The following is a 16,898-nucleotide window of genomic DNA, read 5'->3' as shown; positions in this document are numbered from 1 at the left end:
GTAATTTATTTTGGAATGTTATTGAAATTCTATTTGCATTCTATACGTTTTTTTCTGCTTCTTTGGCAATTTTTTGATAGCCTTGTTTTCAATATTTTTTTGTGGGGTTAATATTTTGCAGTCTATCTTATCATCTTATTTTCACGTATTATCCATGTACAAGTTTTTTTTTCTGTTGGATTTTACTTTTTGTTCCATAATTTTTTTGTACTGGTTGTTATTACATTTACATTTTTTTTTTGTGTTGAAGATTAAAATTCATAATAGTCAAATAAATTGATTTTTTTTCTACTTCTTCTTCGCTGATACGTTCGTTCAAGACATCTGTATACAAAAGGATTTATGAATGAATAAATGTTCATTTTTATTATTTCTGTTATTTTGACTGGTATTTCAATTTTTTTTTCTTTCATTCACTCTATCTTTTGGTCTGAAAATTGAAAAATATGTAAATTCTATTCGTTTCTAATGGAATTTTATTTTTGATAGATAAAGCTTGAAGAATAAAAATTGATCTACAATATTGGATTTATACAACCAGCCAGACAGCAGAAAAAAGTAAAATTTTTGAAAATCTTCTGATTTTTTTCTTCTTCTTTTTTTGTTAAAATGAAAATCATTACATATGAAAAATTGATGTTTCAATTCTGTAAGATCATTGAAACTTTCAATATTTCAATTGTTCAATCAATATCGTAGAGAATTAATTATCATTATTCAATGAAATTAATTTCATTCTAAAACGACAACAACAAGTGATGACAAAAAAAAGTGACTAGAATATTCAACGATTGATTAAATATTTGTTGAAGTGAATTTTCGTTCCATTCAAATACTCCCACACACACACACACACACACACAAACATTGTAAAATACACACAAGCTTTTGTTTTTGTTTTTGTTTTCGTTTTTGCTTGGGTGTTTTTTTTTTCTCTGTCTCTCCTAATATCCAAAAATCCAACTACCTCATCGAAACACAACAATCCGTCCTTGGCAAAATCATCAACGAGGCAGCCTGAAAGTCAGCCAAAATGGCGACCAATTCAGTAAACTCGCCAAATGTCAACAATCGTTCGTCGCACAATACTGATACCAATGATGGCGAAATAATAACCACATTGACCAAAATGCAAACTACCTTAGACAACGCAGTAAAAGTTTCGAAAAATATGCGTGTTGATGTTAAAAAATCCATAGACGATCAAATAGAGCTTCTAAAATCCAACATAATACCGCAAGTAAAAATCCTAATATCGAACGTGATCCAGGCTCAAAACAAAGAATCAGCATATCGTAAACGAATAACTGAACTAGAATTATCACTGCAACTAAAGAATCAAGCAGAATCAGACAAGCTGGAAAACATTGAAAAAATGATTCTAGAAAACAAAGAAGCCCTAACCAAAATAAGTAATCAAGGCAGTGATATCAACAAAAAAACATATGCAAAAGCAGCAACAATAAATATCGGTCGTCAAAAAGCAGCACCAAAAAACAGCTATGCATCTATATTATATCTCAAAGATGACGAAGAAAAAACCAAAACCTCAACCGACGCTCTACAGGTCGCCAGAAAATTAGTCTGCTCAAAACCAGCTGGTACTGCAATAATAGCAAACAAATTACTATCAAATGGTAAAATCATGATCTTCTCTAAAGATGAAAATTCAAAAGTGAATCTAGACAACCTAATCAATGCTTCTGATGAAATGATATCAGAGGAACCGAAACGCCAAAACCCGGTTATCCTGCTAAAAGGAGTGCCTAAAGAAATCGATCGTGATGATGTACCAAAAATCATCAAAGACTGCAATCAAGATATTGCCAATGCCTGTGAAAATGAAGATTCCATCACCGTAGTCTATCTAAAAACCAACAGAAAAGAGCATCTAGTCAATGTAGCTATCAAAGTCACCCCAACAATCCGCAGAATAATCCTAGAAACACTAGATCGTAATGTATCGTTTGGCTTCAATCTGGTTTACGCAGAAGATGCATCTCCAGTCCGTCAATGCTTCCACTGCCTTAGCTTTGGACATACACAAACGAAATGTCCCGTAAAAGAAAAAAATAAAGAAGAATTACCGCAATGTATGCATTGTCCAGGCAAACACTTAAAAGCCAACTGTCCTGAAAAAAACAAAAAAGTGATATGCTGCAACTGTGCCAAACAACCCGGAACGTCTAACAAACAACCAGAAAACATTAACCATTCGCCAATTAGCGAAAAATGTCCAATATACAAAGCGGTACTGTCTAAAGCAATAAGTAAAATAGACTATGGATACTAGTACAGCAACCACAAATAACCACAGATCTACATCATCATTGAAGTGCCTACAGATAAACTGTAGAAGAGCTTATGCACCTGCAAAAGAACTAATAAACTACATATTGAGCAACAACATCGACATCGCCTTTGTATCAGAACCATATTTAATAAACGACAACACACCAGCTAGTCTATATCCCATCAACTGCTTTCATCATAAAACACCAGACAAAAGAATCTTGGCGGCAATATATGTAAATAACAACAACATTCAACCAATCCTAATCCAACAGCATAGCGACAGCTGCTTTTGCGTCATAGACATCCCGACCAACGGAAAAACCACAAGATTAATAAGTATCTATCGACCACCAAATGATGCAAATAGTACCGAAGAACTAATCGACAAAATGGAACGATCATTACCAGCATCATTAAATTATAACGTGCTAATAGCAGGTGACTTCAACGCGCACCACAAAGAATGGGGGTGTCCTTCAAGCGACGAAAATGGAGAAACATTGTACGATTTCTTCCAAGTAAACGACCTCAACATCTGTAACGAAGGAACAATTCCTACTTATGTTCACCTATCGAATAATGCATCATCAATAATCGATTTAACAACAGCATCACCAGAATTAGAAATCGAGCAATGGAAAGTAAACCCAGATGCAATACTGGGAAGTGATCATCATGCTATTGAATTCATCATCAAAGAAACAAATATACAGTCGACACCGCACAACAACAGACAATCAACTTACCGATATAGAACCGACAACGTAAATTGGGATTATATCTCATATGAATTCAAAATAGCAATGGAAATAAGTGATATTAACGAACAAAAGATAAATAAAATGCTAAAACCAGACGAAATCGACGATGTAGTAGATCAGATAACAAAGCTAATTGTTAAAGTGTGCGACAAAAATCTTAAGAAAAGAAAACGATCCACAGTTAAAAAATGTCCATGGTGGGACGATGAACTAGAACAACTCAAAAAATCGACAATTAAATCCAAACATGTATTTCAAAACGCAAAAAACAACAACAATCCACCGCTAGTGATATCACAAAAACTACAAAACCATATCGATTGCAAGCGAGAATACGCCAAAAAAATCCGACAGAAAAGCAACGACAGCTTTACTAAATATCTAAATTCGCTAAAAGGAATGCCTGACATCAAAAGGGTGAGCAAACTAATGGCTGACACAACAACAACCAGATTTCCAACAACCTTGATCGTAAACGGGATACCAACTACTGACCATGAATCAAATGTAGCAGCTATGATGGATCGCTTCTTTCCAATACATCCTGCTCCAAATCTATCGCAACCAAATTATATGTCTCTCTTCGGTGATGATGATATACCAATAACAAAAAACGAAATATTGATGGCCAGCAAGAGCATGAACCCGAATAAAGCACCTGGTATGGACGGATTAACTGCCGACATAATATATCAATTTATCGCGTCAAATTTAGAAACCACAACCGCTCTCTTCAACAAATGTTTATCAACTGGTCATTTCCCAAGTCCATGGAAAGTGGCGACAATCAAATTCCTACCAAAGCCGGGGAAACCAAACTACAAAGTCATTGATAATTATCGACCGATTGGGCTACTGTCAGTGTTCGGTAAAATACTGGAAAAAATAATCGTCGACCGCATTCTATATGATCTCCGCCAAAGAGGACAATTATCAGACCAGCAATATGGCTTTACGCCACAGCGATCAACCATAAATGCCGTAGCCGACGCAATCGATTGGATCACCAAGTACAAGAAAAGCAAACAACATGTAACCGCCGTCTTTATGGACATTAAAAATGCTTTCCCATCAGCCGACTATGGCATAATGACCAAAACACTGAGGACAAAACAAATCAGAACAAATCTTCATTCAATAATTGCTGACTTTCTAACGGGACGCTTAGTTAAATATGACAAATTCGTGAGACCAAACAACATCGGATGCATTCAAGGATCAGTTTCGGGTCCAACATTATGGAATATACTAATGGACTCATTATTTCAAATTGAACTTCCTCAGGGATGCAAAGTCATCGCATTCGCTGACGATCTTCTATTGTTGGCCCACGGAGACGAACCAAGTCAACTTACCAACCGAACACAACAAGCAATCGATAGTATAATAAATTGGGGTAATGAACAACGACTTATGTTTTCACCAGAGAAAACATACATAATGGGCTTCTCAAAAATGGCAAGAACAATCAATGTCAAAATCGGTGATCGTAATCTGGAAATGAAAGACCAGGTAAAATACCTGGGCATCGTTTTAGATCAACAATTGAATTTTAAAGGCCACGCCGATCACGTTATTAAAAAACTCACCAATCTGTTCAACATGTTTTCACGATTAGTGCGACCAAGCTGGGGACTAAACCCAGATATAGCTGGCCTGATATATAGAATGGTAGCCGAACCAATGATACTATATGGTGCATCGATATGGCATAAAGCATTCGAGGTGAAAAAGATAGCACAGCGAATCCTAAGTGTCCAAAGAAAAATCTTAATAAAAGTATGCAAAGGTCACAGAACAATGTCATACACGTCTACCTTTCTTATTAACAATGTGATGCCCATCGATATTAAAATAAAGGAAAGAGCAGCTGTGGAAAGGGTGAAATTGCTGGGTAAAGAACAAGATGAAAATATTAATATTGATCTGGAAAAAACAGTTCCCGTCACAAGTCTTCCACATCCAGGAAAAAGAATCATAAAAGAATATTTGAAAATTGTCGATCACAATGAAATCAACACGCGTATAGCAAACGAAAAAATCTCGATCTTTACTGATGGTAGTAAGCTGAACAATCACACTGGTGCAGCATGTATCGTTACCAAAAATCAACAACTAATCGATCAAAAAAAGTGGAAACTGGCTGATCACTGTTCTGTCTTCCAAGCAGAACTGCTAGCTATCAAAATGTCTTTATTGCAGTTCCAACCCGAAAGAAATGTCACCGTTCAAATATTTTCTGACTCAAGATCTTCCCTGGAGGCGATTAGAGATTGCAATAACTGCCATCCATTAGTAATCGACATCAACAACAGAATTGGCGAACTAAAAGAAATAGGCACGAACGTCTATCTATATTGGATCAAGGCGCACACAAATTACGTCTGGAACGAAATGGCAGATCAACTGGCAAAAGCGGCAACGATGGAGAGCTTCGCCGTTGAGGAATACAACAAAATGCCAGTGTCCACATTTAAACATGAATATCGACAAAAAGCTAATGCCGAATGGACTGCACGAAACACAGAAGCTTCAACCGGCAGATGGACGGTTCGTCTTATCCCGAGTTTGGCAACTGCGGAAAGAGTGCAGTCCAAGCTCGGTATGAGCAAATTATTGACACAAGTACTGTCTGGCCATGGCGCCACCAGACATTACCTCTGTAGATTCAAAATAATCGAGGACGGTACTTGTCTATGCAGCAGCAACAAACAGCAGACAACAGAACATCTTATGCTGGAATGTCCCATTTGGGAAAACTCCCGTCACTGCATAACAATAAAACATGGTATATCCGCAGACGATCTGGCCAACCTGGACATAATCCTTGGGAACAACGACTTGGCACAGGATTGGATCAGCTTCGTGACGACCATTTATGACGGATTGCCATTCATCAATAATCGCCGTTAATAAACCGTTAATACATTCCTTACCAGCCTCTCATTAACATCCATACCGTGAACATTGATCTGTATCTGCATAATCTAATAATCTCCGCATTGACCATATATTCTCGTTTCCTTCTTTTAAATTAATCGTCAATTCATATCTATATCCATTGTTTACACACACACAGAATTTTTTTTTTTTCTTTCAAATTAATCGTCAATTCATATTTATATCCATTGTTTACACACACACAGAATTTCTTTTCTTTTAAATTAATCGTCAATTCATATTTATATCCATTGCTTACACACACACAGAATTTCTTTTCTTTTAAATTAATCGTCAATTCATATTTATATCCATTGTTTACACACACACAGAATTTCTTTTCTTTTAAATCAATCGTCAATTCATATTTATATCCATTGCTTACACACACACAGAATTTCTTTTCTTTTAAATTAATTGATAATTCATATTTGTACCCATTGTAATTTTATGTCATTTTTTTTTTTTTTTTATTTTTATTTTTTATTTTAACTTAATTTGTCTTCTTACATTGTACACCGTACTTACACACACCATAATTCCTGTATACATACATAAGACACAGTTTGCTGACTACATGCCCTCCCGCCTTAGTGTTTCCCTTGCATTGGCGGGCAGTGGCAACTTCTCCTTAGGACACACACAAACATATTGAATTTCATTTCCTTCTGTTTGTTTGCTTGCTTGTTTTCTTCGTTCAAACCATCGAAATCATCAACAACATCATTCTTCATTTGCGACAATAGTCATAATAATCATCATCATCACAAATATATTACCCAAAATATTATATTCTCATTTCATTTCATTTCATTTCAATTGTTTATTTGTGTAACCTTTTTCTATCCTGATTGAACTGTTTATATTTTCTCATTTTGTATGGTTTCTGAATTGAATGATTGGAATAATATTTGTTCTGTTCTGTTCTGTTTTTTGTTGAAGTTTTTATTCTTCCTGGTTGCTTTTTTTTCCCAATATACTTCACTTGACTTGAGTTGATTGCTTTGAAACGTTTTTTTTTTGTATTGGCATTGAATGTCAAACAAGTTATATGTGTGTACTGAGTAAATTTGAAAATTCTTTTACTTTTCAATTATTCTTATTCTATTTTTTTTTTTTTTCGTTTTTTCTTAGAATACCATACGAAAATAGTGTACAATTTTCAAATCAAGCAAATAAACAAACTGAATAAAAATAAGAAATTGATGTTTTGAACGAAATCATCTGCACACACACACACACACATTCATTTCTAATGTTTATGGTTAGCATCCTTGATAAAAGAATTTTGGTAAATTTGGAATCAATTTTTATTCAAAAAAAAACATTTATACAATTCAACCAGAAAATTTTCTGTTTTTCTCTTCATATATTTGGTTTATGCTATGTTGCGTTTGCCTTGTTGTTATCGTTCACAATAATGACAACATTTAACAAAAACATCGATCAAACGAATGTTTGAACCAATTTTCAAAAAGAAAAACGAAGTTACCGTTAAGTTTTCATTTCAACTGAATAAACATTGAAGTTTAGTTATTATTGTAGTTATTGCTGGTTATATTATGAAATAAATTGGAAATTTTTTGTTGCAAATTTGAGAAATACCTAAGAAATTGCATCTTGGCCATTCAGGATTTAAAATTTATTAGTTTTTTCTCTTTATTTGAATTTGCCTTTCCCTGTTCTTCACTTTTAACTTTTTATCTTGACGTTTCTGTTATTTGACGTTTCTGTTATTTGACTAACAGAATATAAGAATTTTTTAATATTGTTTGAAGTGATTTGTTTGAATTTAAACGATCAAATCAAAACTATTTATCAATAACAATGGTTATCAAATTGAATATTCAATGAAAAAAACATTCTTTGAATATTATTATTCTTATTGAATAAAATTGTGTTTACAAGTTTTAAATTATCATAATATCGATCATTTTTTGTTGTTGTTGTTGTCGAAAGTTTATCGGCCGATTTTGTTTGCCATTTACCATGTTTATCAATCGGTTATTATTGTTGTTGTTATTGTTATTGTTGTCAAATTTACTTGATCTTTGTTTTGTTTTGTTTTTTTAATTTCAACAATATTTTTGAATGATTGAATGAAGAAAATATTTTTCGAATTAAAAATATAACTAAGCTGGAAGTATAAAATAGAAGAAAAAAGCAAAAATGAAAGGGATAAATCCCTTGATGTCGATGTATGAAATGAATGAATGAATGAAACAAAACGAAAACTTTTTAGAAATTTCATCTGCACAAAATCAAAAGTAATGATCGAATATGTTTCATTTTTTGTTCTGTATTTGAAATTATTATTATTATTATTAAATAATGATAATAATTCTTTCGACAAAAACAAAATATCTAATCAATCATGATGAACCAAACCGAACCGAACAACAAAAAAAAAGAAAGAAATTACTCGACATTTGAATGAAATTTAAATATACATTATGATTGAAAGAAACGAGAAAAAATGAAAAACCAATCAATCAAATCTATTTATTATCTTTCTACTTGAATTTGGATGTATTCTAAATTTAGACATTTCGTGTTCAACATATATCTTTGATTGAACCATTTGGCTGACGAATCGTTTTTCGGGTTTTTTTTCCTTCCTTTAGAAGGAAATGGTTTTTTATTTTGGTTCCATAAGCCTTTTTTTTAATATTTGAAATCGCTTAAAGAGTTAAATATCCTGTTTCATCTTTATCGACCAAAAACGAAAAAATTCAATCCTTTTTTTAACCAAAAAAAAGGAAGGAAATTTGTTTCAAGATTAACTATGAAAGATTGTGTTGAACGATGAAGACAAGCAATAACAACAACAACAACAAAAAAAAAAACGGTAACACACCGACACATTAAATGTGATGAGATTTTCTTTTCTACACACCAGGAAAAGAGAACAAAACAAAACCAAAAAAAACTTTGACTACAGAATCTAATTTCCTTTGATTTCTTTTCTTTTGACCCATATTTCATTCAAATAATTTCATCACATTTAAAAAAATTTCCGATTTTTCCCCATCTATTTGATAAGAAGAATATTTTTTTAAAAAATAAAAGATTTCAACATTTGTAAATTCAACGACAGTCATATTAGTTTTTCAAATGTTTTATTGCCTCTCTCTCTCTCTCTCTCTCTCTCATCGTTTAACATGATTGTTCATGATTTTAATGTATTCAATGTATGTTGTTATGTCATGTCGTTGGTTTTAGGAATTGAATTCTTCTTTTTTTTATTTGGAAATTCTGTGCCTTGAATTTCGGCCATATTTTTTTTCGTCTTGTCTTATTAACTAAAAAGCATTTCTTGATTTGAAACTTTAAAATTTTATTTTTATTCTTATTCATTTATAAGAATTTTCATCAAGTTTGAATGTAATCCTATACTTTTTTTTTCTAGTCAATTTTTTTGTTTGTCATGAAAATATTTTCATTTAAAATAGAAATAATTAATCACCGAAAAGTCTATGAAATAAGATAATTCAATAATTATGAAATGTTTTTAAATTAAAAATAAAATATTTAATTTCTCAAAAATACAGATAAGATATGAAAATCTTTTCATTTCCGAATAAACATAAATGAAAATTGTCAAGTTTATGTGGAAATGTTCATCGGAACACCATCATCGTCATTATTATTATGTTATATCGTCTTTCATGTTGGATTAGTGCGGGAGATTTCATTTTCATCATGTCGAATTGGATTCTTCTTCGTTTCTTTTCTGACATTGTTGTTGACCGAATAACTTAATTTTTTTCTGTCATTATCACATCAAGAATGTTCTCGAATAAGCATCTCGAACACACAAAAAAAAAATGATGAAAACTTTATTAAACAAAGTTTTAAGCCAACAATCTAATTTTTTTTCATTAGAACTAAATAACTGTGTTTGCTAAAAAAAATATATCAAAAAGTTCATTCAATCTATAAAAAAATAATTAAATGTGTAAAAACTAAACATGGAAAACTGTTTATAATTATTCTTGAAGGAAAATTTGATTAAATAATAATAAATCAATTTTTTCCCTCTCACTTTCTTCCATTTGTTTTCAAAAAAAATAAATATCGAACATTTTTTGTTTTCATTGTTTGCCATTAGGCTATTTTTGTTTTGTTTGTTTGATTTTTTTTATGTTTCGGCAAAGAAATCACATTTAACGTGTATTTTTTTCATCTCTATTATTTTATGTTTGAAAAAAACTATTATTGCCATTCGGCAGAAAAAAAAAGGTAATGTGTTTATGTGTCGATCATCATCATCACCTGTTTTCACAACTGCTTAATGTTCAATGTTTCTAATTGAATTTTTCATTTTTGCTTCTAGTGATAAAAGCATTGAATTCAATTTCTCATCATTTTATTAGTGCATTTTGTTTTGTTTTATCATTTTGATTCATTCATTTTCAAAATCAGAAGACCATATCAATTGTTTTTGTCATTTAATCTTGAAACTGTTTTTTGTTTTTACATTTATACATAGAAAACAAATAGAAAATGTTTTTTTCTTTTAATCTACCATAACAAAAAGTAAAAGTAAAAAAGATTGTAACTTGGTTACTAAAGATACTCTGGCTATCGATATTATTATTATTATTTTTTTCTTTTTGATTGAATTATAATCATTGTATACAATTCATGAGTGTATTTGTGTGTTGGTGTCATTGTTAATCTTTATTGATTTCTATAGATTGATTGCCGACAATAGTTTTCTGTCTAAATTGTTTGTTTGTTTGTTAGCCAATTCTTTGTTTCAATCTTTTTTTTCTTCTAATCATTAATTGAATCTATAACAACAACAACGAAAAAAACCGTACAATTTATCAATTGATGATGAAGAAGAAAATAATCAGAAAACTTTTTTTTCAGATCATTGTTACAAGTTGTTACAAACATAGAATTTCTACTTATTATGTCATTTTTTTGCGAAACAAACAAACGAAAAAAGCATTAACAACAACAACAAAAATAACATGATGATGATGATCAAAACGAAAAAAAAAACATTTGATTCAAATTAAATGTCTAAAGCATCTGCTATTTAGCAAATTTAAATCCTATCCAATTGATTTCTGCAATTGATTTGATTTTTTTTCTAAATATCATTGTTGTTGATGATCTATGATAAACTTTTTTTTCTATAAAATAATAATGATTATTAAAAAAAAAGTGAAAAAGAAGTTAAAAATATACACCATTATCAACGATGACATCAAATCAAATATCTTCGTGTTTGTGTGTTTGTGTGTGTGTGATTACATCTATAGCAAAAACTGTATAAATTATTCATGTAATAACATTGAAAAAAACAAAACAATGTTATTATTATCATGATATCCCATTTCGATTGTTGCAAAAAATAAAACGATTGATACATATAGTAATAGTAGTTTATCTTCAAATAGATTGAATGATAGATTGAAATTGAATATATATCGATAATAATATTAATTTCATTTGTGGTTCAAATGATTATTTTCATTCATTCATTCTTTTATTTGAAAAATATGATCAATTGTCTTTTTTTTGTTTCATTCTGGTTACCTTATCATTATCATCATTGACAATCAATTGTGATGGGATGCTGGTATATCCATTAATATTATTCAATTGCGTGGATGGTTTAAATCCTCAATCAACCATTTAAATTAAAAATATGATACCATCATCATCATCATCATCATTGAAATTATCTGATATAGCCTGATTTTTTTTTTTCTTTCTCTCTCTCTCTTTTTGTATTTCCAATTTATTTTTCCCCTATTGCAATAATGATTATTTGGTATTTTATGTTGACAACAATCATACTGGTAGTATTTGTACGACTTTTTTTTTTTGTTGGTTATGCATCCAACAGCAACAACAAAAATTAAATGCACACGTGTATTTAGTCAGTTTGACTAGAGTGGAGAAAATAAAAGATAGGAAAGATTCCTTTATTTTTTGCTCTCTCTCTATTTTCGACATTTATTACACAGAATCTAAATCAATCGATCCAATATATCAATGTGTGAGTGCAAAAAAAAATTAGTCATAAATCTTTATTTGACAAAATTAAAACAACATGGGCTAATGAATTGATTAGAATAAGAAAATTTGCTGCCAAAAAAAAAACGATTTATATTCTCTTTCTCTTTTTTGTTTGAATATGAATGAAGCTAATCAATATAATTTTTCTGATGTCAATTTTTTTTACTAATTTGGTTTTTTTCTCTACTTTTCAGATTGTTTCCCGTCAACGACGATAACTACTCACTAGGATTTATTATTATCATCGACATTATATAACATCGAATATTTAAAAATTTTTAATTATCTACAACTATTGATGCTACTTTTTTCTTTGCATCAAAACACAAAGAAACAAATATTGGCCATTATTATTGTATCACTTACGTGTTAAGAAATTCTAATTTTTTCTTCTTCTTCTTTGAGAAAATCGGTCGATATATAAAAAAACAACGGGAAATAACACCTTTTCACAACAATTGTGTGTTAGTGTGTGTGTATGTGAGTGTTAGCGTGCCTACAAAGATTTTGTTTTTATTTATTTTCGAAAGAAAAAAAAATCAAATAACCAAAACAAAAAAAAATGACGATTTTTCGTCGATTTTGGCTTCGCAGAAGCTTAACACGTTTATTAATATTTCTTTGCATCACCTGGGTATTATTTGTATTAATGTATTCATATCATGGACATACAAATTCACAAACATACGGCAATTCATATGAAGATATATCATCATCAAATATAAATAATATACAACAACAACAAGATGTTGCATCAGCTATTGCAAATAGATTAAGATCATCTAGGCAACAAGATGATGAAGATTCATCGGATGATGATACGAATCGAATTGATTCACATAATCATATAATCGAAATTAAAGATAATCCAATTAAAAATATTGGTAAACATAAATATCATAAAAAGGTAAAAAGTTCATTTGTCATTCAAATTCAATTAATTGAAATAAAAATAAATTTATTTTTAGCCAAATAAAAATGATGATGTGCCAAACTTAGAAGCTGTGATACCACTTCCTTTTAATAGTAGTTCCAATGGTTTTGGCGAAAATGGCCGTCCAATTATAATACCAGTATGTATTTTGAAAAAAAATTTTGAATTTTTTCTCATATCAATGATAATAATTTTTTTTTGTTTAGAAAAATGTTAGTAGAGAAATTCAAAAATTGATTGATATTGGCTGGAAAGATAATGCATTCAATCAATATGCCAGTGATCTCATGTCGTTACATCGTTCACTGCCAGATGTTCGTGATCCAAGGTAAGTAATGATGAACATTTTTTGATTATCAACAATCAATATATTTTAATCATCATTGTTTTTTTCAAAAATAAAAAGATGCAAATCGGTTGGATATGAAAAAAAATTGCCTCCGACAAGTGTCATAATTTGTTTTCACAATGAAGCCTGGTCAGTATTACTTCGAACTGTTTATTCCGTATTGGATAGATCTCCTCCTGAACTAATCAAAGAAATTATTTTGGTCGATGACTTTTCCGACAAAGGTTTGGTTTTTGTTTAGAAAATCAAAATCGGTTAACCTTTGATGTTGAATTTTTTTTTTTAATATTAATTTTATAGAATTTCTTGGCAAAAAACTTGATGATTATGTTCAAAAGTTGAAAAAAGTTAAAGTAGTAAGAGCTAGAAAACGAGAAGGATTGATTAGAGCAAGATTGCTTGGAGCAGCTGCCGCTACGGCACCGGTTTTAACATATCTTGATTCACATTGTGAATGTGCTGAAGGATGGCTTGAACCATTACTTGATCGTATTGCAAAAAGTTCTACTGCCGTTGTTTGTCCAGTTATTGATGTAATTAATGATTCTACATTTGAATATCATTATAATCCTGATGCAAGTGCTTTAAATGTCGGTGGATTCGATTGGAATTTACAATTTAATTGGCATGCCGTGCCCTCACGTGAACGTAAACGTCATAAAAGTCCTGTCGAACCAGTTTATTCACCAACAATGGCTGGTGGTCTTTTTTCAATTGATAAAAATTTTTTCGAAAAGCTTGGCACTTATGATAATGGTTTTGATATATGGGGTGGTGAAAATCTAGAAATATCATTCAAAACTTGGATGTGTGGCGGTACATTGGAAATTGTTCCATGTTCACATGTTGGCCATGTTTTTCGTTCCCGTTCACCATATAAAGTTTGTTTTAGCTAAAATATGCCTCATTTGTCTTGTTTATTTATTTATTCAATCATCTTTTTATTTTTTACTAATAGTGGAGATCTGGAGTGAATGTTTTGAAAAGAAATTCGATTCGATTGGCTGAAGTTTGGATGGATGATTACAAAAAATACTATTACGATCGAATCGGTAATGATTTGGTAAGATCATGTTTGGAAATGGAAAAAAATTGTTTCATATATTTAAACATTATCTACATTTTGTAGGGAGATTATGGCGATGTATCATCAAGAAAGGCTTTACGAGAAAAACTTCATTGCAAAAGTTTTGATTGGTATATCAAGAATATCTATCCAGAGCTTTTTGTGCCTGGCGATGCTATCGCTTCAGGAGAAGTAATTTTTTTTTCATTTGATTGGTTACTGATAAGGCGATAACTGAATTATATGTTTTTTACTACTTTTTTTTTGTGTACAGATTCGTAATCACGGCAATTCTGAATACCAGATGTGTATCGATAGTGCTGCAAAACGATCCGATTTACACAAACCATTGGGCCTTTATCCATGTCATAAACAAGGAGGCAATCAAGTAAATGAATTGAATCTTTTTTTTTTTTGACCCATTTTGTTCCATCACCCGAAACTATTTTCTTTTTCTTTTTTGACAATTCTAATTTATTATTTTTTTTTCACCCCATTTGTTCAATTTCTCTGTTATATAATAGTATTGGCTTTATAGTAAAATTGGTGAAATTCGTCGTGATGAAGCGTGTATGGATTATGCCGGACGTGATGTCATTTTATATCCTTGTCATGGTTCCAAAGGAAATCAGTATTGGTCTTATAATCATGAGGTTTGAAATCTATAGTTTTTTTTTTTGTTTTTCACATTTGTTAATTTCATTTTTTTTTCTATTTTAGCTAAAACAAATAAAACACGTTATTACTAGCAGATGTTTAGAAATGACAGCAACAAAAGATCGTCTTATTGTACAATATTGTGATCCAACAAATAAATTTCAACAATGGACATTTTCTGATTATAATTCTTCAAAAATGGAAAATATGCAGGATGCTGATGATGTTGAAGAATAATAAATAAATTTAATAATGATTTAAACAAATCAACCGTCACTATAAACAACAACAACAACAACGATGATCAGACCTATACACTGATCATGATAATAACAATAATTAAATGTTTTTTTTTTCTAATTTCTTGAATATCTGTTTTGATTGTATCTCTCCCTCTCTTTTTTTGGATAAACATGTATCATTTTATCATCAAATTTTTGATTTTGTTTATGATATTTTTTCTCTTCTTCCCCTGCACAAAGAAAATGTGATTTATCAAATGTGCTCTGATCTTTTTTTTCTTCTTCTTCTTCACGCTTTACTTCATTATCTATCTTGATCTATTTCATTTTTTTTCTTGTATTATAAGTGATTGAATATTTTTCTATAAATTTTAGCCATACTTAAACATTTTTTTTCCAAATTTATATTTAAAAAAAAGAAAAAGAAATTTATTGTATGTTATGAATGATAAACGACAAAACAAACATAAATGTCAAACAAACAAAAATCTTTTCCTTAGTTTTTTTTTTCACTTTTTCACCGGTGCAATATTCGGGAATATGTGTGTGTGTGTATACGCAATGGAACGAATTATTATCAATATGGAAACGATAATCTACTATAGGAAGACACAAACATGAATAAAAAAAAACAACTGTAAATATAACAGATATACAAACACATAAATGAAAACAGAGAATTTTTATTTATTTTTCTATGGACATAACATACAAACATACATACATACAACATTCAAACGGTGAATGATTATGAATGATGGAAAAAAAATATTAAAAGAATTAAGTTAAATTCGTTTTTTGTTGTCTACCTTTATTATACGGTGTGAAATGATTGGATGGATTAAAAATGGCAAAATTAAATTCATGAATTTGTTGATGTCCTTGATTTGATTTGCGGTTTGACAATAGAAGAAGCACAATCTGATAACATTAGAGTGTATTTTATCTATCAATTGGCAATGTTATTTGGCCAAAGAATGGCTCGTGATTATGGAACATCAAACAAATTCTATTCCTATCGTTTGGATAAACGATCAGCTGCTGCTGGTAAATTTGGATGTATATTCGAATGGATGGGTGTATGTCATGGACAAGATGTAGCATACGTATTCGATAATCCAGCCATAAAAAGCTCTCCTGAAGATTTGAAATTAAGTCATGAAATGATGAAAGCATGGACTAATTTTGCTAAAACCGGCAAACCAGATAAAGTCGGATCAATTGAATGGCAACAAGTATACGAAAATGGACATAAAGACTTGGCATCAGTCATGTTGTTAAATGTTGAAAATAGAATGGACAAAGGAACTTTTAAAGAATTATGTGGATTCTGGGAAAATATATATTCCTAAAATATTTGATTATTTTTTCCCAAGATGGCAGTTCAAAATTTGAAAATAAAAATTATCTGCATTTGAAATTCTAAGATGGCAGCACAAATGCAATTTAAAAAAAAAATCAATTTTGAGCTAATCGAATAATTTAAAATCGTTTTTTTTTACACAAGAAACATTTTACAGAATAAAACAGAATTTTTAAGCCAATTTTTTTCATTGTTTTCCATAAATGATAACTTTAATTGAAAATGAAGAAAAAAAACGAAAAAGAAAAAAAA

At 30.4% G+C, this 16,898-nt stretch overlaps 3 protein-coding genes across 3 annotated transcripts in view; all 3 read left to right on the top strand.

Annotated features, from left to right (window-relative positions):
* The window catches only part of LOC142645312 (putative polypeptide N-acetylgalactosaminyltransferase 9), a 32,721-nt gene extending 16,645 nt beyond the window's left edge, over positions 1-16,076 (top strand). Inside the window, exons 2-11 of the mRNA XM_075821266.1 lie at positions 12,230-12,942; positions 13,004-13,108; positions 13,176-13,297; positions 13,376-13,542; positions 13,619-14,199; positions 14,277-14,381; positions 14,448-14,576; positions 14,659-14,772; positions 14,909-15,037; positions 15,105-16,076. Coding sequence (XP_075677381.1) covers positions 12,598-12,942; positions 13,004-13,108; positions 13,176-13,297; positions 13,376-13,542; positions 13,619-14,199; positions 14,277-14,381; positions 14,448-14,576; positions 14,659-14,772; positions 14,909-15,037; positions 15,105-15,278 — 1,971 coding nt within the window. The 5' untranslated portion in view covers positions 12,230-12,597 and the 3' untranslated portion in view covers positions 15,279-16,076. The remainder of the gene's footprint in view (positions 1-12,229; positions 12,943-13,003; positions 13,109-13,175; positions 13,298-13,375; positions 13,543-13,618; positions 14,200-14,276; positions 14,382-14,447; positions 14,577-14,658; positions 14,773-14,908; positions 15,038-15,104) is intronic.
* Positions 912-2,293, top strand: LOC113793785 (uncharacterized). Its single transcript, XM_027343857.2, has one exon. The coding sequence runs from the start codon at positions 1,034-1,036 to the stop codon at positions 2,291-2,293; it is 1,260 nt and encodes a 419-aa protein (XP_027199658.2). The 5' UTR covers positions 912-1,033.
* A 166-nt stretch (positions 16,077-16,242) lies between the features above and the next one.
* Positions 16,243-16,709, top strand: LOC113792601 (fatty acyl-CoA hydrolase precursor, medium chain-like). The gene has a single exon (XM_075821274.1). It carries the CDS (start codon positions 16,243-16,245, stop codon positions 16,633-16,635), a length of 393 nt encoding a protein of 130 aa, XP_075677389.1. The 3' UTR covers positions 16,636-16,709.
* The last annotated feature ends 189 nt before the right edge of the window (positions 16,710-16,898 follow it).

This window comes from Dermatophagoides pteronyssinus, unplaced genomic scaffold (assembly GCF_027571235.1).
Source record: "Dermatophagoides pteronyssinus isolate colony J.1.1.1.1 unplaced genomic scaffold, Derpt_VIB-CSIC_2022.12 sq0009, whole genome shotgun sequence".
Lineage (NCBI taxonomy): Eukaryota > Metazoa > Arthropoda > Arachnida > Sarcoptiformes > Pyroglyphidae > Dermatophagoides > Dermatophagoides pteronyssinus.
This window is presented reverse-complemented; position numbering and strand designations above follow the sequence as displayed.

What these genes read in the sequence shown, in the direction of transcription:
- LOC113793785 (XM_027343857.2), top strand. Translation starts at nt 1,034, where the DNA reads ATGGCGACCAATTCAGTAAACTCGCCAAATGTCAACAATCGTTCGTCG.
- LOC113792601 (XM_075821274.1), top strand. Translation starts at nt 16,243, where the DNA reads ATGTTATTTGGCCAAAGAATGGCTCGTGATTATGGAACATCAAACAAA.